Here is a 22,104-nt window from a genome sequence, read left to right as displayed (position 1 = left end):
ATGTGTTGAAGAAAATCTAAACGACTCTTTAAGAAGCATTTGCAAATCCCAGTAACTGTATATAAGCACCACGGTTTCCATCTTCGAAATAAACCTTATGTTTTCATGTTGATGGGGCAGGCTGTTGAACTTTGGCAAAGGACACTTAACCCTCTACAAAAACAGCATAAAATACAGGCTTGGAGAATGAGCCGGTCTGCTCGTGACCGGTCCTGACGCAGACGTCTGAGAGAACTTAATCACGGCAATCGTGGATGTTATTAGCTTGCCAAGTGCTTTTCATCTCTTAAGGGCTGCCCAAGGACCAAGTGATAAACCCGGAATATTGCATCTTTTATTCCATTATTTCAAGAATAAATTATTCCTTAGTCAAATTTTCTATGTGCACTTTGGATATTCAAAAGTCCCAAAGTTTCAACTAGGATCAATACTGCATCTTATTTTTGGCTTTCGGTAGGCATTTAAAACCCCGGGGCTTGTCTTGAAATTGTCAGCATCTTTCTATTTTAAAACAAAAATTAGTCTCATTAAATTGCTAAAATAAGCCTGAGGTCAGTTTCTAGGGTCAGGCGGAAGGATTCCAGCCTTGAAACTTATTTTCGTGAAGTCCTGCAGGTGGCGCCATAAGCAAACGGTCTTCCCCTGCCCACCCACCGGCTCTCCCCAGAATTAAAAAGAGAAGAAAACAAGATTTTGACTCATAGGATAAAGGAGAGGAGGCTGTAGGAAAATTATAGAATCGTGACATATCATATAGAATTATGCTGCTATAATTTTTAAAAATCCGTAATTAAAATATTGATTATGGCATTGCCTACTTCCTTTGTATTAAATATGCGCATTTTATAGGCAATGTGTTTCTAAATAAATATAATTTTAAGTTGACTTTTTTATGATGCCATAACGACGGCCCAATCCTCATTTGAGTGTTCAACGTGTACTTTAACAAAATTACACATTCGCCACTGCGCTGTAACTAGCTGGGTTTTCAGCCTTCATCTCATCTTCCAGAATGGTATTTCTTCAGTCCTAACACTCTGCTTAATCACTCCAATAAAAAGAGTAGATTTCTTTGTAATGCAATTTGTAAGCAATAAACATGATTGAGAATGCAGTATTTGCTGTCGACTATGTTTAATGCAGGGTTTTAATTCGGTGTGTAATTATTCATTCGGCAGGCACTTTTCCCATTCATATATCTTTTCCCGGATCTGGAAAAAGTTGGTAAATTGGGAAAACATCGGGGCAACAGGACTTCCTCCCACTTTGGGCAAGCAGGAGTTTGATACAGATGTTACAGGAAAAGACATTTTTCTTTTATCTGCTAAAAACAGGAGGTCACATTAACTCCTCATACAGACACATAAAAATGTGATTATGGGTTCTAAACAGAACGCAGTGGGCTCCTAGTTAACACAATGAGATTTCTAGGAAGTGATGCATAAATTCTTCAAAAATGACATTTCTCACGTTTCATTCCAATTAAATTACTGAGGCAGCTAACAGTGATGAGCACAGAGTACGGGGGTAAAATGAAGGTTTTCTTCTTGTAACTGTATCTCTGTGGAAGTATATTTTTATGAGAAGCAGTTAATATTAAGCTATTATTTTTCAGCTGCGCTGGAAGGGATATCTCGACTCTTTCTTGTCGAGCTCTCCCTGGAAGAGGCTGCTCCTTTGTTTCTTGGGTTTGTTAATAAGAAGAGAGGATTGCTTCGCTGGCTTCGCCCCCGCCCCCGGGTCTCTGGAGCGAAAGGGTCTAGCCCGAAAGAGGTCCCGTGTGTCCGTCCCCAGGGTCCCAGAGTCGGGCCCGATACTGCCCACAGGCCTGCGGCCGCATGACTCCAGTATGCCCGGAGCTCCACTTAGAACCCGCGGCGCGGGGCCAGCGGTGAAGAGTGCCCGGAACCCCGCGTCCACCCGCGATCCGCGAACACGCGGGGCCGGTCCCCCCTGCGCCCAGTGGTCCACGTCTCCGGATGATCAGTGCCCTGCGGCCGGCCGCGCGGGGGGTTCTTAGCCTAGCGGGGGGTGGGCAGGGGTGTCTGGGCGGGGGGGAACCTGCCTGGGCAGCTCGCAGTGCCCCCCACCACCCAGCCCTGCCAGGAGAGCCTGGGGGCGTGGGGCCCCCGCCCCGGGATATCTGGGTTCAGGGCTGCTGCCCCGCAAGGGAGGCCGGAGCAGCGCGAGGCCGCCCGGAGGGAGGTGGGAGGGGGCGTCGGAAGACAAAAGGCTGTGAAGCTTTAAATTCAAAAAAAGATGTTTTCGAAAGCCTCGTCCTGGGGTTTGAAAGGCGCTCCGAGGACAGCGGCAGAGCGATCCCAATCAGAAATGCGATTTGAAGTCCTAATGAACTTGATTGCGTGAACATTTATAATCCCCCATGGCCCTAAATGAAATCAGATATAATCAGAAGATACAGGGAAGGGAGTGTTTACAGCCGACGCCGGGCGGCTGCGGGACGGGGAGACGCGGCCCCGGTATTGATGTCGAAAATGATGGATAACGCGGGAATGGCAAATATACTATTTGTCTAATGGCTCGGCAATTAAATTCCCCTGTAAATGACCCATGCCTCATTTCATCCTAATCTATGGAATTTTGATTGAATTCGTCAGCTCTAATTGAAAAATACTGCACTTTAATGTCTGCATTGCAGTTTCAGGACGAGAGTGGTTTTAATGAGACAGTGCCCCCCTGACCCGGGAATATTTGAGACTTTTATTCGGAATTTAAAGCCAGAAGATTGCTCAACTGAGCGCTGCGATACCCGCCGCGGTATCCACGTCCATCTATCTCCAGACGCGATTTAATAACCGCACTTGGGGATAAATGCGGCCCCCGACCCTCGCACTCACTTGGCCACCAAGGGCGCCCCATCCCGAGACAAGAGCGGAGGGGCTTTTAAGGTGGTGCCGTGGCGCGCCAGCGGAGGGGGGCTTCCAGGGAGGGGCCTGTCCCCTTCCTGGCCCCCGTGCCCAGTCGCTCTCCACCCCGCCACCCCCAAGCCCCGGGCCCTGTCACTGACCACGGCCTGCGAGACTTACCCGGCCAAACCCAGGCGTCCCTCCCGGAGGAGGTGGCCCAGCTGGCTGCGACCCGCGCGCACCAGGAAATGGGGGCGGCTTCCGACGCGCTTTATATGCAAATGACGACGCGAAGCCATCCCTAAGAAATTAGCTACTTGCCGAAGCATATTTACTAGATTGAAATGAATTAAAGAGGAACACTTTAAGTCGTGCAAACGAGATAATTGGGCCACATTAAAACTGGAGATGTTTGCTCCTTTCTCCACCCTCCCCCCCCCCAAAAAATCTAGTTGGTGGGGGGCGGTAAAAATCGCCCCCCTACACACACACACCTGAAACGAGGCGATCAGGCTCCTGCTGCTCAGAGAACGGAAGTCTGAAAGTGCAAGGGCCTGGTCCCCGTGCGGACCTGACGCGGCACCACTGACGCCCGAGCCTGGGCAGCCTGGCTCCCTGGCTCCAAGGGGCCAATCCCGGCCTCTGCCCGCAGGGAGCGCGCTAGAGCCAGGTTCCTGCGGCGAGAGCAGACGCAGAGCGCCGGTCAGCCCTCAGGCCTCGGCGGGCGGCTCCGTCCCGCCCCCCAGTTTCGTCCACCTCAGTGTCCCTACCGGTGGGATCAGGATGGGGGCTCTAGGGAGAGGCGTTTGGGTGGAAGTAAGAGGCCAAAATACTCGGCTTGCCTCTGTGTTAGTGGCTCAGTCGTGACTCTATTGCGGCCCCATGGACGGTAGCCTCCTCTGTCCATGGGATTCTGCAGGCGAGAGAACTGGAGTGGGTAGCCAGGCTTTCTTCCAGGGGATCTTCCCAACCCAGGGATCGAACCTGAGTCTCCCTCCCCCAAAGAAGAATGTGTTTGAGCTTTGTTCGTTTAACTCACACAGTTTACAGATCTTTTATTTAAAATGAAATAATCTGAAACGACGAGAACTCGTCTCCCTGGGAAGGCGGTGCCCAGCGCGCCCTCCTAACGCTGAACTTGGTGATGAGCGCGCCCTGCAGAGGGACCCTCCGAGGGCCCCTGCGTCTCCGCCTCGGCAAAGAGGAGGACGGCCTGCCGAACCCCTCAGGGGCGGCGCTTCGGAACCTCTCTCCACCCCGGGCAGGCGTCCTTAAATACATCCTGCGTCCTGACCCATTGGTGGCCTGTGCTTTGTTTTTAAATGCTTAAGAGTCTTGAGATCAGAGATGGCCCCAAGTTGAGACTGTCACTCTGAGCGCACAGGCTTGCGCCCCTGGCCGCCCCGCGTGCACCCAACTACCTGCATCACTCCGGAGGCTGGCGGGCCGTGCTTGCAATTTAGAGACACCGTCCCACCCCCACCCCCACCATCCTCTGCGGGCCAGGTGCCCTGCCACCATGTGCTACGTGATCTAGCTGGGTCCCTACGACTACCCGTGACAAAAGCAATCTATTAATTATCTGCGCTTTAGGGACTCAGTCAGACCGCTGGTGAGACAGCGCAGGCGTTCCCGCCCATTACGCAGATGGAAAAACAGAGGCCGGGGTGGGCTCAGAGGTGCACCCAGACACTTTAGGCCCAGATGTCAGAGGGTCTCTTATCCTTTCCGCTTCTAGTCCCTGCTCAGAGTGAGCCAAAGAACCAGGAGAACTTTACATGGACTTTAAAGAGAGCCCACGTGGGTTTTCTATAATCACGTCCAAAATCTGATGGTATTTCTTAATGCCTTGTGTAATCATGGAGGTCTAATTTTTACCCCCCTCATTTGTGACAAAGCCTTCTCTTTTAGCCTAGACGTCTGAAATGGAAAGAAATTGAGACTTTTTCTTGTGCAACTGTAGACATGAAAAATAACAGACTTCTCAGACCTTCTAATCCTGCTAAAGGGGAGCCAGCTTCAATTCCCTTGGAATCTCAGAGCCCAAACAAGCCCTAAAGCAGATGTCATAATCCGCATGGACCGTAGGCGGCGCTCTAGATCCCGGAGACGTATTTGCGGACTAATAACGTATGAAATTTTGAAGCCTTAAGTAAAACTGGTTCCCGCCTTTTCCTGGTGAATTTATTAAATATATGGTACTTCTTTGACTTCTGTTTGCAGATATGAAATAACCTTGTTAGGTTATTAAAATTAAATTGTCAATGCAAAATTTGCTTCCACAATAAATTACTCACTTCTTTACATGTTAAAGCATAAATTTCCAAACAACTTACAATATGCTGAACGCATTGAATTTCAAGGGCTTGGGGGTTAGAAAGAACGTTAAGAAGTCTCCCATCTCCTAAGTTTTCTGGGGTTTTCTTGTTTCATTTTGGTTGCAGTTTAAGTGGGTGGGAGAGAAACTTGAGGACAGGGAAAATTATAACAACCAAGAGATAAGGTAGCCCCAAGTGTCCAGGAGGAGAGTTGAGGGGCAGATGGCTGGAAGGGGGCCCATCCGCCCAGCCTTCATCTCTGCCAGGCTATGGGGTCTGTGACTGTCCTCCATGGCTGCTCCCCTGTGGCCTGATAGGAACAGGCAAGGGACACCGACGGAAGCGCCCAGAAGCAACCTTCGAGTCCCCTGCAAGGGACAATAGCTTCAGCATGGGCCTGCTCAGTAACTGGGTGTGAAGGAGCTACAAGAATAAATTACCCCTGAGGGGGTGGTGTGTGCAGGATAAATACAACATAGTGAGGTATGAACAGCCTGTCTTTAACACTCTGTTCATCGTTCAAAAACAAAACACTCTTTCAACAAACCCACATATGCAAGGAGCAACACACCCCATGAAAAATACTTTCATTTCCTGCAAAACGCAGAAATGTCCCCTAGGGAAGTAAGGGGGACAGCCTTCTGAAGTTTCCTGGGTTTTTCCCACCGGGTCTCAAAGAAGCACTCTCCTCTTCCCCTCCTTTTCCTGTCTGGTGTTCTCCTGAAATGAAAACACAGGCTGGCGTGGGCATGGGCACGCGGGTGGGGGGAGTGGGTCTGCTCTCTACCCTGCCTCTTGGTTCCTTCTCGCTATAAAGTTTGGCGACTGCAGACTGAACCCCGAAGGAAAATATAATTGCTGATAGCAAACTTATGCAAATTGAGCACTCTGTCTTTCAGATGATCAATGGAGGAAACTCAAAGAGATGCTTCTGTTTCAGAGGCCGGGAGATCAGCATTTGCAGTTCTCTCTTTGATCCCCACCAAGAAGGGGTTGCATATTGGGGGGATGTGAGGTGGCAGGTTGTAGAGGTTTGCTTAGAGACCTGCAAACAAGGATTGCCTCCTTCCAGTCCCACTCCAGCCTTCTCAGGCAGTGGCTCGGGGCGATGAGGACAGTGTGTGCGTGTGTGTGTGTGTGTGTGTGTGTGTGTGCACATGCGATAAGGACAGTGTATATGTGTGTGTGTCGGTGCATGTGTTTGAACCAGGAAATAGTGTAGGCTTGTGTGTGTGTGTATGTGTGCACCATGAGGACAGTGTGTGTGTGTGTGCGTGCGTATGTGTACGTGTGTGATGAGGACAGTGTGTGTGTGTGTGTGTTTGAACCAGGAAACAGTGCAGGCGTGTCCCAGCCTGACAAACGCAGATGACCAGGAAACTGGCCCACCCTCTTGGGGCCCATGACTTACACCCACCCTCAGGTCGATGAGCAAAGGAGCCCAGGAAAGTGAGGGTTCAAGAGTCTGAGGGGTGGGGGTGGGTGGGGTGGGGGTGGAGTTGAGTCCTGTGGCCCACCTCCATGGACTGCCATCCTCATAGGTGCTGGTTCTTGGTGGCTTCCAAGTCCCTCCCTCCCTCGCGAGTCCAGGATCCACACTGGGCTTCTCCTCCAGCGATGCAGGGGCTAAGCCCTCTTGCTTCCTGGCCCTGTGAGTCAGGTGCCCTACTGCCAGTGAGGTGTTCCTGCTTACCTTTTCAGAGGGCTGCCGCATCTACTGCATTATCTGCATTTAACGGTTGATTATAATCAAACAGCTCTCCACGCCCCCATCAGCCCACACCCTCTCCTGTCCTCCCATGGGAAACCTCGGTCATACAAGACAGACCTTGAAGAGTCAGAGCTGCCCTTGGGGAAAACCTCAGCGGAGCTGGGTGGGTCAGTTACAGACGTACCTACCCTTGAGGTTCCAAGATGAGCTTATTGATAAGCAGACTTTTTACAATGACCTCTCCCCCCACCCCGGAAATCCAAGGGAGGGATTCACTGGGAGGGGCAGAGGCCGTGCTGAGTCTCCCTCCCCATTAAGCCAACATCCCTCCCCTCTGTTAACAGCCAGTGCCCTGCCCTGTCCTGTGACAGCCTTTCTGGGTCACAGTTCCTTAATCGAAGGGGGAGGCAAGCGGAGGAAACGCATCCCTGCTTTGCAAATATCCCTGCAGAAAAGGAGAGACGAGTTCTGCCTGGGAGCATCCCCGGTTTTCCTTCGGTCCCTGTAGAAGCTGAAGTTGGAGCAGCGCCCTTGATGTGGTTGGCGGTTGATCCAAACACTCCCTTGCTCCCTGCAATGCGGTTTCCAAAGGGTTAAATGGATGAACTCTAGATAAACCTCGTCCCCTTAAAAGGCAACACCCCTGCAGGGAGTCAGGGCCCTCGAGGGGTGGCAGCTGAGGCCCCAGTTTGGGAGGCCCGGGAGGCCCCAGAGACTCCAGTCCGGAGTCCCTGGACTGGGTCTCCCTGGACACACTGTCTCCCCTGGAGCGCTGGAAGTGGAGGGCACGCCGGCCATCGGTTGCTTCCCTCTTGAGCATCAACTGGACGCTGGCTGCGGCCGGCCCAGGCCTGTCACTGTGTGTCCGCCGCTGCCAGGACAAGGCGGGAGGGCGGAGATGGGACGGGAGGCGGACAGCAGCTGACCCTGGCATTCCGGGAGGGGTGCCCGTCCGGCGGCTCCCAACCCAGGCTGGCGCACCTTCTCACCCCTCGGTGCCCTCTGCCCGCCTCCCTGGGCCACTGGCTCTGCGACCGATGGATTAGCATCTCTGTGAAGTCCCCGCAAACAAGCCCCCCCTGTGCGGGGAGATGAAAAGTCCGGCGCTGGGTGGCGGGGCGCGTTTGAAGTCCCCGAAAGGTGGGGCCTCGCGGATCCGAGGGGGCGGCTGCGTGGACATGAAGGCAGGTGAGAAGTGCCGCGCGGCCTGCTCCTGCCTTCGCGGCGATCCCAGGCCTGGGTTTCAGGACGGCCTCGGCGGGAGCCAGCCCCCGGGGAACCCAAGCGCGCTCTACTCCCCCCGCCCCCTACCGCCCCCCAACCCCGGCGCAACCAGGCCGGCTCCCCAGGCTCTGTCCAGCCACTACCGCCCTCGGGCCGGCTCCCGAGCCGGCCTCCGCCCGATGCTTCGTCCTCAGAGCATGGAACCCCAGGCCGGCCGGGCTCAGTGCCCGCCGAGGAGCCCCTTTGCGCCGGCCTGGGTGCTTCCACGGAGATGCGCCGGCGCGGGGCTTCCAGGGACAGCGTGGCAGGCAATCCATTACCCCCTCGGTGGTCATGAGATTCCCACGCCAACCTTCAGGGCTCTTCCGAAAAGGAACCCGGACTCCTGCCTGCGCCCTTGGACGCCGAGACCCTGGCTCAGGAACCTAGGCCAACGTGGGGTGCGAGAAACCTGGATCTCCAGGCATTCGCAGCCTGCGCCCAGATGCGCCGTTGGCGCGTCCTTGCCCGCAGCCCCGGAGCTCCCGGGAGGCGCAGGAGCCCCCCACCCACCCAACCCTGGTCCCCAGATCCCACCCGGGCTCGGCTCGAGGGCCACGCGGCTGTGGCTCCGTGAGTTACTCTGCGCTGGGGTGGGAAGGGCGGCGCAGGTGTGAGGGTCAGGTTTCCCCGCCTGCAGGGCCATGGGGAACAATTTCCAACTCTTCCAAGGATATGCAAAAAAAAAAAAAAAGTATTCACGTTTCTGGTTGGTGGTTTTGTTTCTGCAATTTTGAAGGTGGGGGACACAAAGCAAAACTTTCTACCTAAGAATGCACACTCGGTCCTGTAAAGTGTTTCTTCTTCAGGGCGCTTGGGAAGAAAAAAAAAATCCGTCCTGCTTTCTGCAGGGCCAAGGAGCAGAATAATGAAACCAAAGACTTTTATTTTATAAACCACTTGATCTTTGCTTGGGAAACTCTATTAATTGAATGGGTTTGCCTTTTTTGCCAGTCCCCTTTATCATTATTTATGGGCTTTAAATTGTTTAAAGTTCCCTTGACGTTCAATTTACAAGTTTGGGGACTTTTTTTGTTCTGCCTTTTGTCCTGGAGAAAGACATCGTGTTGGAAGTGCTTTGAAAAGCCAAACATGAGAGGTTGGCAATGAAAGGGAAGCGGGCGAGATCCCTTTTAATTCCGTCCTGTTGGTGAATGGCTCTTTTACATAATTGCAGGAGCTATTTCAAAGCCAGCCAAGGGCTGACTTCACTTAGAACCACATGGAGTCTATTTTGGGCTTTCAGATTAAAAAAAAAAAAAGGCTGAATAAAATAGTTAAAAAAGATGAGGCTTCAATGCTTTCTGCTACTTGCAAATTGGTGTGTCTGATGGGGAATTTTACACAAGCACCCCTTTGTAAGTTCGTCTTGGGCTTGGGAGGGACTGTTCTGGGTTAGCTGGGTGTGAATCCCAATTGCCCTTCCATAAATAAAACCCATCCCAAGCTATTTCCCAACTATTGCCAGGAGCAAGGGCTGCGGCAATGACCAAACGATCAGGCCACTCAAAGTCCCTATAAATAAAAACAACGTGGTTGCCCGAGAAACCGGCCTGTAGGCTGGGACTGGGCGCCGGGCGGGAGCGCCCTACCCGCCAGGCCCGCGGGCTTCTCGGCTCCCTCGGAGACCCGGGGCTCCCACTGCCTTCTCTCCACGACCACCCGCGACCTCGACCCTGGCGGCAGCGTGGCAGCGCGGCGGTTCGCGGTGCTTCCTCCTCCGGGCTGGACTCGGCAGGCCACCGCGAGTCAGCGGCATGAATATTCATTCACTTGTGCACTGACCATGTTATACTCAGGCTCCATCCATACACCTGCGTGCAAAAGCTGACTGGACCAGCCCCGAAGCGTGGCGACAGCTTAATTACCGTCACATTTACTGACGTCTGATGTTTTAAGTGGCCTAATACGGTCTTGACACCAGCCTGGCACAGGCCGAGGAAAGTGTCCAGGGGCTGGGCCAACTTCATCCCGGCGGGCGGGAGGTTCCCCGGGAAAAGAAGTTCGCCGAAGTTCACTGGAGTTGGAGGACCCGGATCGCCCTACGGCTGCATCTTTGGGTCTTCCTCATAGGAGAAGTGGGGCGGGGGCGGAGGAGGGACTCTTACAGGAAAGTTGCAAAGATGTGTGCCGGACGGTTTTCCCGCGCAGCCTGGGCCGCTGAATTACCGAGGGCGCTGCAGTTTGAGGCAGTCGCCAGCAAGGCAGATCGGAATCCGAAGGATGGCTAAGCCATGTACCTGTCTCTCGTTGCTCATAAATCTCTCCACGGAACGGAGGAAAAACTCTAAAGGCTTTTATTATCCACTGTCGCCGTGCTCTGAACGCTTTGTAGGTTGCTGAGGTGCCCCGAATGAATCTTGTTAATCACGGCGAAACACAGGGATCCTTTTATGACGCCAACAGTCGTTTTCTAAGCAGTTAAGCATTAGATGAGAAAATATGGCTGCATTGCATTCCAGAAAAAGCACACGAGTAAATAAAAATTCATATCGATGAGACTTCTCTGAACTCACTAATAAAAGGAGATTAGTATTATAACCCCTATAGTCAATACTTTCCACGGCAATTTATGGAGGCAAATAATACACCATCAAATTGTTTCAAGTGGAGTTATAATTCAACAGACCTAAATCTTCTTGCTGAACTTTAAAGGCAGAATGATCACCAAAATAATCAAAGGCACCTCTGTCTCTCAGAGGGCAATCAAAAGACGGAAGTCCATAGAAGAACGTTTTTATGCCAAAAGAGGAAAGTGGATGGCAAATTTGTTAAAATGAGCAACAGCTTATACAGACATGCCAGTGTCAAGCAGCGAAGGGACCCGGCTGTATCAACGTAAAACAAGCAAGCAGTCCGCGCGTTTTTTCCCCTTAGTATTCAGAAAACAAGGTAACCGTTCCCAAGACGGTGTGTCTGTTAAGTATCTCATAATGAGAGGCAGTATTTATTATGCTCATAAAGAAAGCAGCCTTTTGCCCTGGGCTTCGATTTTTTCTTTTTTTCTGGTTCTTTTGCAGGAGTGAAGAAAGGACGTGCTTACAGAGCCTACACACGCCTCCTTCCCCGTGCCTCCATCCCAACGGGAATTCATTTTCCCTCGCTCCGCCTAAGCCACCTCGGGGTCTGGGCGTGAAGGGAGTGAGGCAGTACAGGCAGCGTCCTAATGAATTCCTTTCAAGTCGCCTGCTGCCGGAGCCATCTATTACTGCGGCCTGGAGTGGGGAAACGCGCCGGAGACGTCTTTGTCCGGGTGGTGGTGGGGCGGGGGGCGGGGGCGAGGAGAAGCGCGGCAGGCAAAGGGGCCAGCGAGTTTTCTCAGCACTCCGGGACGCTGAGGAGGCACCCTCCCCTCGCTCCTTCAGGGTCCCTTGGGTGGGCAGCGGGTCCCCGACCAGACTCCCGGCTGAGATGGTGGCCCGGAATTAAGACGTCCCCCCGAGGGGCCTTCAGGTTAAAGCCGAGAAAGAAGAGCGAAAAAGAGAGCGTCAAAGAATCGGGTCGATAAATTCATAAAGATCGATTTATCTTTATCTCCCAATTAAATGTGCTTGTAAGTGATACATAACACACGTCCAACACGGGCCAACTCCCCAACCACTAGCTCCTTGGCGTGAGCTGATTTTTAATGACCGGCGTAACAATGCCCTTCTCTCCTCTCCTCCCGGGGTCCGGGGCCTGTCGGCCGTTTCGGGCAAACGTTTAGACCCGGGAAGTAAGAGCTGAGGCCCTGGAGGCGAGTGGAAGCCCCGCGCGCGCTGGTGCGCTTTGCACCTTTTACCCTTGCCACGAAACGATTACATTTTAAAACGGAACACAAGAGCTGAAAGTTTGTGTTTTTACCATGCTGAAGGGGATAAGAACTTTCCTGGCACCCACTCCCTCTCCGCCAATTCCCTTACTCCCAAATTCTGGGTTTTGATTTTTTTTTTTTTTTTTTACCATTGTCGAGACAGGGAAATCATCCTGAGGGAACGGGCTCCATCCTGCAGTAGGCAGAGGGGAACCACGCGCCCTCGAGTCCTCGCGCTGGAAACCGGGCGGTGGCGCCGGGGTGAGCGCTCCCTCCGTTCTCAACGTGCTTAATTAGCGCCTATTTACAAAACGCAGCTTTTATTTGAGCAAACATCATAAAGCTTTCATCAGGATAATCTCACGTTATACAATCCGGCGGCGCAGCAACTCCCCCCTTCCTCCCCGAGGATGGAGCAGATAAAGGACTCGCTTTATTATCATAATTATCGTGGCTGTTATTTTGGTGCGCGCCGGCAAAGTGTGTAAATAGGTGCGATGATTAAGAATGTCATGAAAAATGAGAAGGGATCGCTCGCGGGCGGGCCCGGCTCGGGATGGGGGAACCGGCCACCTCCCCGCGCCGCTGGGGATGCCGGGGCGCTGTGAGAAACCTGGAGGGTTCCCCGCAGCGGGCAAAGGGTTGCCAGCTCCCGGGCAGGCGCCCTAGGGGGCGGACCTGAAAGGGCAAGGGCCTCGCCCCCAACTCCGGGAACCTCGCCCGAACCCCGGGCGCAGCAGCAGCAGCAGCACCCAGCAGGTTTCCTTCCCTTGCATGTATAAAAGAAAGAAAATAACCTGTGGTTTAGCCCGGAATGCTACCCTCGGAGGACCCCCCCCGGATGATGCCGCCTAGACCCGAGTTTCGAGCTTCAGAGGTGCCAATCGCCCCTTTCAAGTTTGCGCGGAGCCGGCCGGGCGCACACGCTCCGGTTCGCGGGCCCGCGCGCTGCGCTGGCTGCGCCCACAGCCAGCTCGCGGCCAGTCCCAGTGGAAGGGGCGGAGTCCCGTCTTCGCCCCGCCCACTCCTGGTGGCAGCCAATCGGCGGCGGCTCCAGGCCCCACGTGAGCGGAGCCTGGCCGGGCAGCAGGCAAAATGTGAATGAGAAAGAAGAGCGCGATTTAAAGGTGCTGGCGGCGCCCGCGGAGGACAAGTGCGCCGGCTTCGCGCGCGCTCCCCTAGCGGCTAGCCGGAGGCGACCGACAGCCGGCCAGACAGACGGACGCGCCGACGGCTGCGGGCCCGGGCCGAGGGCCGCAGGAGCTACGCGCCAGGGCTCCGGACGCGGGGCCCACGGCGGGCAGCAGCTCCGGAGAAAGCCCTCGCGGGGAGGGCCCGGGCGCCCGCTCCACTCCAGGGCGCACGGCCTCACCCCCGCTCACCGCCCGCACTCGCGCCTGCCAGCGGCATGCAGAGGGCCCAGGACTGACGGGGGAGGTGGGCACCTGCTCTCCGGGTCCTGCTTGGCCCCTGCTCGTGACTCCAAGCTGCGCTCCGGGCGCCCGGGGGGCTTCCCGGCGGCGGCGCGGCGCGGGGACGTTTCGCCTCTCGCGGGCCTCTCCCGAGCGCGTCTATGAGCGCAGCGTTCCCGCCGTCGCTGATGATGATGCAGCGCCCGCTGGGGAGTAGCACCGCCTTCAGCATAGACTCGCTGATCGGCAGCCCGCCGCAGCCCAGCCCTGGCCATTTCGTCTACACCGGCTACCCCATGTTCATGCCCTACCGGCCGGTGGTGCTGCCGCCGCCGCCGCCGCCGCCGCCCGCGCTCCCCCAGGCCGCGCTGCAGCCGGCGCTGCCGCCCGCGCATCCGCACCACCAGATCCCCAGCCTGCCCACCGGCTTCTGCTCCAGCTTGGCCCAGGGCATGGCGCTCACCTCCACGCTCATGGCCACGCTGCCAGGCGGCTTCTCGGCGTCCCCCCAGCACCAGGAGGCGGCCGCCGCCCGGAAGTTCGCGCCGCAGCAGCTGCCCGGCGGCGGCAGCAACTTCGACAAGCCGGAGGCGCTGCAAGCCGACGCGGAGGACGGCAAAGGCTTCTTGGCCAAGGAGGGCTCACTGCTGGCCTTCTCCGCGGCCGAGGCTGTGCAGGCGTCGCTCGGTGAGTCGGCGGCGCGCGCGACCCGGGCGCGGGGGCGCGCCAGCTCCGGGTTCCCTCGGGGGACCGAGGGTATGGGGCTATGCCCCCGTGGGACCCCCGCCCCCGCCTCCCCCGGCCAGAGGAGCGGGAAGATGCGGCCAAGCTGCGCCAGAGGGGCCTCCGCGGGGACGGGGGGTGGTCTTTTAGAGCCACGCAATGAGTGGGGAGGTTGGGGGGGGCGAGTAAGGGGGGCGTGCATTTAGCGCCCCGTGGCCAGCTTCTGCGCGGAGCCGCAAATCTCTCCGCCGGCGAGTTTGGCGGAGTCTTGCACGCCGCCCAGACCCCGGCGCTGTGACCTGGGGTCCCGGGTAGGTTTCAGCCTCGAGGGCAAGAGGGTTGGGCTGCGCATCTCTGCAGTGCGTGTGCCTGAGGGCGCCCAGACCTATTAACCCCCTTTTCCGGGCTTGTCGCTTGCCTGGGGGAACGGCGTGAGTGTGCTGGGGTGTCTGGTGGGAACTTCTCCTGAGGCTACGAAACTTCTCTTTGACCCCAAACCCGACACTGGCTGGGGTCTGCACCTCCCTGCGCCCCCCGGCTCTGGGTGCGATGAAATTGAAGTTCACAGAATTTTCAGGCTGGGTGAGGAGTGGGTGGAGAGGGGAGAGGCAGGATAAATGGTGAACTCCCCCTTAGCCCTCATCCAGCCCCCTCCCCGGGGACAAAGAGGACGCTCTCTCGGGCCTCTTGCCGCCTGCTAACTTCTGCATTAAGCTGCAGGAGACTGGGAGGGTGCGGAGGAGGCCCGGCGGCCCCTTGAGTGATGGTTCTGGGCAAAGGGCCGTCGCCTGTACTGTCGCCTCCTCTCCCCTGAGCTTTCTCACGCCTCCCCTCCCCTCTCTACCCCTCAAAGGCCAGGAAATCACAATGTGTTAATGTCATAGAAAGACAATCCGCTAAGGGGGGAGTTGCGGGAGGGGGGGGGGGGGGGAATGCCCGAGTGACGGTGGGAACGGGGAAGGAAGGCCAGTGTGCGAAATGTAATAAAACGCCGTTTGGTTTTGCTTTCAGTCGGGGCTGTCAGAGGGCAAGGGAAAGACGAGTCAAAGGTGGAAGACGACCCGAAGGGCAAGGAGGAGAGCTTCTCGCTAGAGAGCGATCTGGACTACAGCTCGGATGACAATCTGACTGGCCAGGCGGCTCACAAGGAGGAGGACCCCGGCCACGCGCTGGAGGAAACCCCGCCGAGTGGCGGCGCCGCGGGCAGCACCACGTCCACGGGCAAGAACCGGCGGCGGCGGACTGCCTTCACCAGCGAGCAGCTCCTGGAGCTGGAGAAGGAGTTCCACTGCAAAAAGTACCTCTCGCTGACCGAGCGCTCGCAGATCGCGCATGCCCTCAAACTCAGCGAGGTGCAGGTGAAAATCTGGTTCCAGAACCGCCGGGCCAAGTGGAAACGGGTGAAGGCGGGCAATGCCAATTCCAAGACAGGGGAGCCCTCCAGGAACCCCAAGATCGTCGTCCCCATACCCGTCCACGTCAGCAGGTTCGCTATCAGAAGTCAGCATCAGCAGCTGGAGCAGGCCCGGCCCTGAGGGCCCAGGGCGAGCCTCGGCCTGGACCACCGTGGAGAAGCCGCAGCTTCGGGGAGGGAACCCATGGTGGGCTCCACCATGACTGAAGCAAAACTCAGAGTCACCCCCCAACTTTGGACATCCCAAGCAAATTGAGAGTATATCCATTAACGAGCTTGAAAGACTGCTTTTGAAGGAGCTACAGCTACACCTGGAAGACACACTAAATATTTATTATACTATCCTACTTTGTACATAGATATCTATATAGATTGGATCTCAGCTGCCGTATTTTGAAAGTTATAGGACCAAACTGCCCAGTAATCTCCTCCACCTACATTCCCCGAAGAAAACAAAGCCTCCGCTGCAACTTGCCACGCACAGCAGCCACCTTTCCACACTTTTCCAAAGGTAAACATCATGTGCAAGAACAAACACGGTCACCATTTATTTTTGTTTCTATTCTGGCTTTTTTAGTTGACTGAGAAGCAGACGTTTTGGGGGTGCAGCCTGGAAATTCGCTTTGCTTTGGTTTTTGCCTGGCTTTCTTTCCTGGGGTTGCATATCCTATGAGCCCTGTCTGAAGCACGTCTCCGTTGTGTTTAATTTATTTCAATGTAGTTTATTTTTCCTATAAGTTATGACATTAAAACAATCTCAGTCTTGTGAATAAAAAAAAAAAAGGAGCAAGAAAGAGAGAAAAAAGACCAATTCTTGGGTCTCATAAGTATGTCCAGATTTGACTGTTTATAGAGGGACCCTCCTGCCCGCAGTGGCCGAGCAGCTGGTCTGAGACCAGCACCGCATAAACACCCCCTGTCCGGGGCCTCCTCAAGCTGGAAGGACCAGAGCCATCCAGCAGCTCACCAGGTTTTAAATAGAGCAATAGCTCCAACTGGGTTACCAATTCGAGAAAACCTAATTTCCACCTTAGACATCTAACCTCTTCCCTTCTGTTCAGCCTAACCAGTATCTGGGAAGCTGGCAAACTTTGGCCAGAGGAGGAGAGGGGCGCCGGAGGAGGGTCAGTGAGTGCGGATATGGGTGGCTTTGCATAAAGTCTTCATTCCCTAAATCGACGACCGCCGGGGGAGGGGACGCGTTTCCCTCCAAGCATCCCCCGACCTGAAAAGAAGCGGAGCGCCCAGAGTTCGGGTTCGGGGCGCGATCTTCCGGACGGGGGCAGAAACCCAGCTAGCGGAGCCGGCTTCCGGGCAGCGCCGGGCTGGGAGGCGGAGGCGGGCTGCGGGCGCCCGCGGGCCGGCGCCTCCCTCTCCGGGCGGGGTCGGAGGGGGCGGGACCCGACCACCGCCCCACCCCGAGGAACGCCGGCCAGTTGTGGGAAGGGGGGGACCGGCCCGCGGTGGGGGGTGAGCCCCGGGCACCTCCCCGCCTCGGGGGTGGGATGCGGCCCGCCGGGCGCGGGAGGAGCGGGAGGGAACCCTGGGCCCACTCCAGCACCGCGGACCGCGCCCCCAAGCCCGGCCCGTTCCGCGCGCGGCCCCTTTTCCGACCCGAAGCGTCCGTCCGGACGCGAGCGGTCGGGCCCCTCCGGAGAAGGCCGCGGATAGGCCAGAGGTGACCCAGGGGTTCGGAGCGGGCGAGCGCGGTCACCGAGCCCTCGCGGCCACCGAACCAACCGCCAGGGGAGAGAAGAGAAGCCGTGGCTTCGCCAGCCTCAGCCTCCCGAGTGGAGGCCGGAGAGCGGGTTTGAGAAGCCGCCGGGCGCCGAGCTCACCGCCGTTCTCAGCCCAAGAAGCGAAACCTATAGCCCTGGATCAATACGAATATTGACTTAATTTTTACGGCCTTCAACCCGTCACCTTTCCGCGGCGGAGGGGCACTGGGGACCCCAGTGTCAGCCCGAAGTTCAGGCGCAGGGCGAGACCCCGATTCCCTCCGCGTCCCCAAGATTTCAGGGACAGAAATTGGCCCCGGCATGGTTTCTGAGCGCGGTGATGTGGAGTGGCCGTTCTCCGAGGGCCTCAGTCCGCTCTTCGAGGCTCACAGAGCCGTGGGGGCGCCTGGCTGCCCCTAGCCAGCGCCCTGCGCCTGTGGTGGAGGGGTGCGCCTCGGCTGCTCCCCGCCCCACATGGGGTCCGCTAGGCCCGGCCGCTCCCGCCGAAGCGCCGGTCGCCCGGGTGTCCTGTTGGCGTCATCTCCTCGGAGAGGCCCTCCAGGCCCCAGGCCGCTGCCGCTGCAATGGAGGCCTCTGGAGACGTGGAGGCCTCTGGGGACACGCCATCCCCACCCCGCGCACCCGGGCCGGTCCGTTCCCGGCCGCATATGTGCCCCTGGAACAACTGTGGCCAATGGCCTAGATTCCCGGCCCTGAGGGCAGGGATATCTCCCCCTGGCACTCTGGGGAAGAAACCCTGGGTGTTGAGAGCAGGGCACTCCCCTCCATACACCTTTCCACCATAACAGGTGTGACACCCCTGTCTACCTTTCCCAAAAGCTCATGGTGGGGATGGGAGACAAGAAGGGAGGGAGCCACTGGGGTTGGCTTCACACACCTGAGGGGGAAGTGACGTTCTCTAGGAATTGGGGGGCACCTTCAGGGAGCCCTACATACAAAGAGGGCCCGGGGGTACCCCAGCTTTGCAGACGTGGCACCACTGCCAGGTTGCCCCCTGCCCTCTCTGGGCTGGGTGCCCCCTCCTCTCCGACCCCAGGACTCTGGGTGCCCCCTGCGAGCCCAGCCAGAGGAGGCCCAGACCCCCGAGACAGGCCGAGGGGAGGAAGATAAACAAGCAGGGCTTGATGGCCGCTGTCATCATGGCCGTCATCATGGCTTTCATTTGGCTGCCTAATGAGTCACATCACAGGCAGAGAGAAAAATTGTCAATCGCCCAGGCCCTAATGAATTTTTTTGCAAATTGTAATCAAGCCAGGCCGTCTCAGCTGGCTGATTAATGAGACCCACGAGGCTCGGCCAGCACCTCCGCTTTTTATTCCATCCCGTCCTCCCTGCACTAAATTAACAGCAACTTGTCTGAGCTTCAAATTAACTCCCAATGATTAATTCTGATGGGGGGGCCTGAAGAATAGCTTGTTCTAATAGGCTCTGGCCTGAGATGCTGTTGGAAATTAATACACTTCCCCTTTGGCTGCCGGCTTTAATCCAAGGTTGGGTTTTGACATCACTATATTTGTTGTTACAATAAATTCCACTTACATCTGCAGATCAAATAATTACGCTTGGGAGCGCCGCGGACCTGCGACCCCCCCCCCTCCCTGCGCTAGGGCTCCTGGGGGCTGTCTGCACCCTGGGTCCACCAGCCGGGGCAGGGGTCTGAAGTGAGGGTGGGGGGTGCTGCAGTAAGAGACACCAAATGGGATGAACCCCAGCCCTAGTCCCTCAGAGAACTGGGTACCCCTGGCCTTTGGAGAACCGAGGGTACTTTGAAAACCTGAAGTCAAATCTCTACTTTCCGGGGGCAGGGCCCTCTTAGATTGGTCTCGGGCCTCAAATAACCTCCTCCCCCATGCTCCCCGCAGGGCCTGGGGAGTCAGCGCCTTGGGCCACCAGTGCCTGGATTTTCCCAACCCCAGCCCTTGCTGGAACTTTGGAGACTCAGCACAGGCTTCGGTGCCCAGTTTTCCCCTCCAGTCCTCAGGCCCAGGGTGGTTCTTTGGCAGGGCCTTTTCAGCGAAAGGGGGTGAGCTGGGGTGGGGTGGGGAGGCCTCCCAGGCCTCTGGAGGGCATGTTTGCCTGGCTGGACTGTCCAGAGGTCCTGACTGTCCATGTGCTGGCCTGGCCACACTAGGCGTGTAGCTGCTGCAAGTGCCTGCATTCCAAGATGCCCTTCCTCTTGGGGTCGTCAGCGCCTGCTCCTTCTTGCATCTGTTTGTTCGAGCTTAATTGACTTAATCGTTGCAACTGTGTCTGGCAAGCCTGGCGCGGGCTTCTGCGGCTGCTCCCTCTGTCCCCAGGCCTGTCCCACGCGGAGACACTCTCCGTCCCCCCTTGGCAGAAGACTTTGGTGAGTAAGAAGCCATCAGGGACACTCTGGCAGCCTTGGGATCTGGTCGCCACCTGATTCTCGCCTCAGGGCCTTCTCAGCTCTGTGTGGAAGTCCTGAGCGGGGCGGGGGGGTCTTGAGTGGTTGGAGCCCCGTGCATTCCGTGGCCTTGGTGGCAGTGTCAATCTTGGGTGACCCACACAGCCTAGTGGCCTGCTGACACCCCTGCTAGCACAGCTGTGGCCTCCCTGGAGAGGATGCTCTTGTGTACACACCTCTATTTCTGTCCCGGGAGACCCCAGGCCTCTGCCCAGGCACTCATGACTGGAGCAGGCGGTCTGCTTGGACCCTCTGATGTGCCAACCCTTCCCAGACAGGCAGGGCACAGCAGGGACTTGTTCTGCCAAAGCTGAATGCCAGGCTCTGGGGTCTTGCGGGGAGCCAAGGTCTGGGGTCTACCAGGAAGGAGGTGCCTGGGCAAAGGGAGGTGGCATTAATCTTCATTTTGGGCCCTTATGTTGTAAACAGGAGAAATATGATCTTGGTAACCAAACGTGAATGCAAATCACACCGTCAGAGTAATAAAGCGCTTGAAACTCCGACACACAAAAGCAACACCATATGTATGAAGACAACCTGCATAAATTATAAATCACATCATAAAAATTGATTGCCTATTTCAACAGTTCAGAAGTGAAAGACCTGAGCAGACTTCTGCCCTCTCTGGGTTTGGGGCAAGGTCAGGGAGCACAGGTCACTCAATCAGCTTCCGACTAGGGTACCTGGGCCCAGGGTCTGCTGCCAGCCCTGTGGACAGGTCTGCTCCCATGGAGGCGGGGGTGCGCACAGCTCCCATGGACGGCTCTGCGCTGCCAGGAGGGGACAGCCCTGAAACTCTGGAAGCCCTCGGGGGCTCGGTGCCCACGGGGATCAAGGCCCAGTCTGGCTGCTCCACCAGACCAAGGAATGCCGCCCTTCCAGCTGGCGCATGGTGCTGCCCGCTCAGACAGCCAACTCAGATGCAGAGGTCCCTTCCGAGGGCTGCCCTCCCCACGGAGTTAGCAGCGTGATGGGCAGGATGTGCATGCAGGTGGCTGTGAGTGTGGAAGAGTGTTAATATGTGTGCGGGTGTGTGGTTTTCCTTTCACGTCTAACTCGGCCTGGCTGGGTCTCTTGGTTATCCTGGATCTCAGGTATCCAAGAGCCGGACACCCCTGGTGGAGCCAGTCCCAGGCGCCTGGCACACAGCATCTTCCACCTGGAGAAGCCGGGCCTGCGCCCCGGAGCTCGGAGGCCCCCGGAGCTGGTCTGGGTTCCCCACTTCCCCACTTCCAGCACTCTCCCTCCAACCTCCACAGTGCAGTGCCCCCCTTTCTGGTCTCCGCCAGTCACCCTTCCCCCACCCCGACTCCGCCTCTGGGGTCTCCCCGCCCCGGGGTCTGGAGTCTGGGCTGCTCCCCTCCCCACCCCGAGGTCCATCCCCCTCGCCCCTACAGCCAGGAGCTCCCCCCCAGTACAAATTCGGGGCCTGGCCTACCCGCCATCTACCGCCTAGGGCAGCCCCGCCCCAGAGCCGGCCGCCCCCTGAGCCAGGCAGAGGAAAAGGGAGGGGGGCGGGTGCGGCGCCGGGGCGCTGGGGAGACGCTGCTCTGCGGGACCGAGGAGGACCTGGGCCTCGAGGGAGAGGGGAAGGAGGCCGGGATAGACCCGAGGAGGCAGGGAGGCGGCCAGGGGGTCGAGGATGCCGCCCCCCCTCCCACGAGCGACCTTGGCGGGGACGCGCTCCCGGGTCCCGAGCTCGAAATTGGGGGGTTGCCCCCCGCCCAAAGCGCGGCAGCGGCTGGATAGCAGCCTAGGGTCCCTGGCCAAAGGCTGAGGCAGAGTCCGGCCCGAGAGGCAGATGTCACGCTGGGCGCCCCCCGCCCCCCCCCCCCCCCCCATCTACTTCCCGCCACTGGATCCGCGCCTTTGTCAGGCTGTCCCGCTCTGGTGTGGCCGCGCGCCCTCTTAAAGGGCCCGGCCCCCCGGCTCGGGCTCCGCGGCCGCCCGAATGACAAAGGCCGAAATGGGATTACACCGACCTGATCCCTTGAAGCCCGCCCCTCGCCACCCCGGCCCGCGCTCCGGCTGCCTCACCCCCGCACGTTCCCCTCTCCCCCTCCCCAGCCCGACTTCCGCCCTCGCGCACCTGGCTCAGCGGGGACCCTGAAGCCCCCTGAGCGCCTTGGGGGTTTGGAAGTGGCCGCCTGACCCCAGGGAGGGAGCGCGGCCTGGCTCTGAATGACAAAGCTCGGCCCAGCCACCCCGCGGAAGGAAACCCAGAGCGGCTGCCCCCGGCCCAGCTTGGAGGGGCCTCCCTGCGGCCCAGTGCGGGTGGGGGTGTGCAGCCAGGCTGTCAGAAACCAGGGCCTGGTGGTCTGGATGGAAGTTTCCCCCGAGCATCTCTCCCACGGGGCCAGCAGGGTAGCTGGGGCCTAGGGTGCACGTGGGCACCAGAAGGACAGACCCCTGCACCTGGGGCTGAACCTGCCCACTCAT

The 22,104-nt window shown here is 57.4% G+C and overlaps 1 protein-coding gene across 1 annotated transcript; it reads left to right on the top strand.

Moving 5' to 3' along the window:
• The first annotated feature begins 13,222 nt into the window (after positions 1–13,222).
• GBX2 (gastrulation brain homeobox 2) lies at positions 13,223–16,770 on the top strand. The gene is made up of 2 exons (XM_055587033.1): positions 13,223–14,051; positions 15,099–16,770. Exons 1-2 carry the CDS (start codon positions 13,526–13,528, stop codon positions 15,620–15,622), a joined length of 1,050 nt encoding a protein of 349 aa, XP_055443008.1. The 5' UTR covers positions 13,223–13,525; the 3' UTR covers positions 15,623–16,770.
• The last annotated feature ends 5,334 nt before the right edge of the window (positions 16,771–22,104 follow it).

The sequence above is a fragment of the Bubalus kerabau genome, chromosome 6 (genome assembly GCF_029407905.1).
Source record: "Bubalus kerabau isolate K-KA32 ecotype Philippines breed swamp buffalo chromosome 6, PCC_UOA_SB_1v2, whole genome shotgun sequence".
Lineage (NCBI taxonomy): Eukaryota > Metazoa > Chordata > Mammalia > Artiodactyla > Bovidae > Bubalus > Bubalus kerabau.
The sequence above is the reverse complement of the archived record's forward strand: the minus strand, read 5'-3'. Positions and strand labels throughout refer to the sequence as shown.

Excerpts from the sequence above, each read along its gene's own strand:
- GBX2 (XM_055587033.1), top strand. The coding sequence starts at position 13,526 with ATGAGCGCAGCGTTCCCGCCGTCGCTGATGATGATGCAGCGCCCGCTG. Across the intron at positions 14,052-15,098 it reads GGCTGTGCAGGCGTCGCTCG|TCGGGGCTGTCAGAGGGCAA; the intron begins GTGAGTCGGCGG and ends TTTTGCTTTCAG.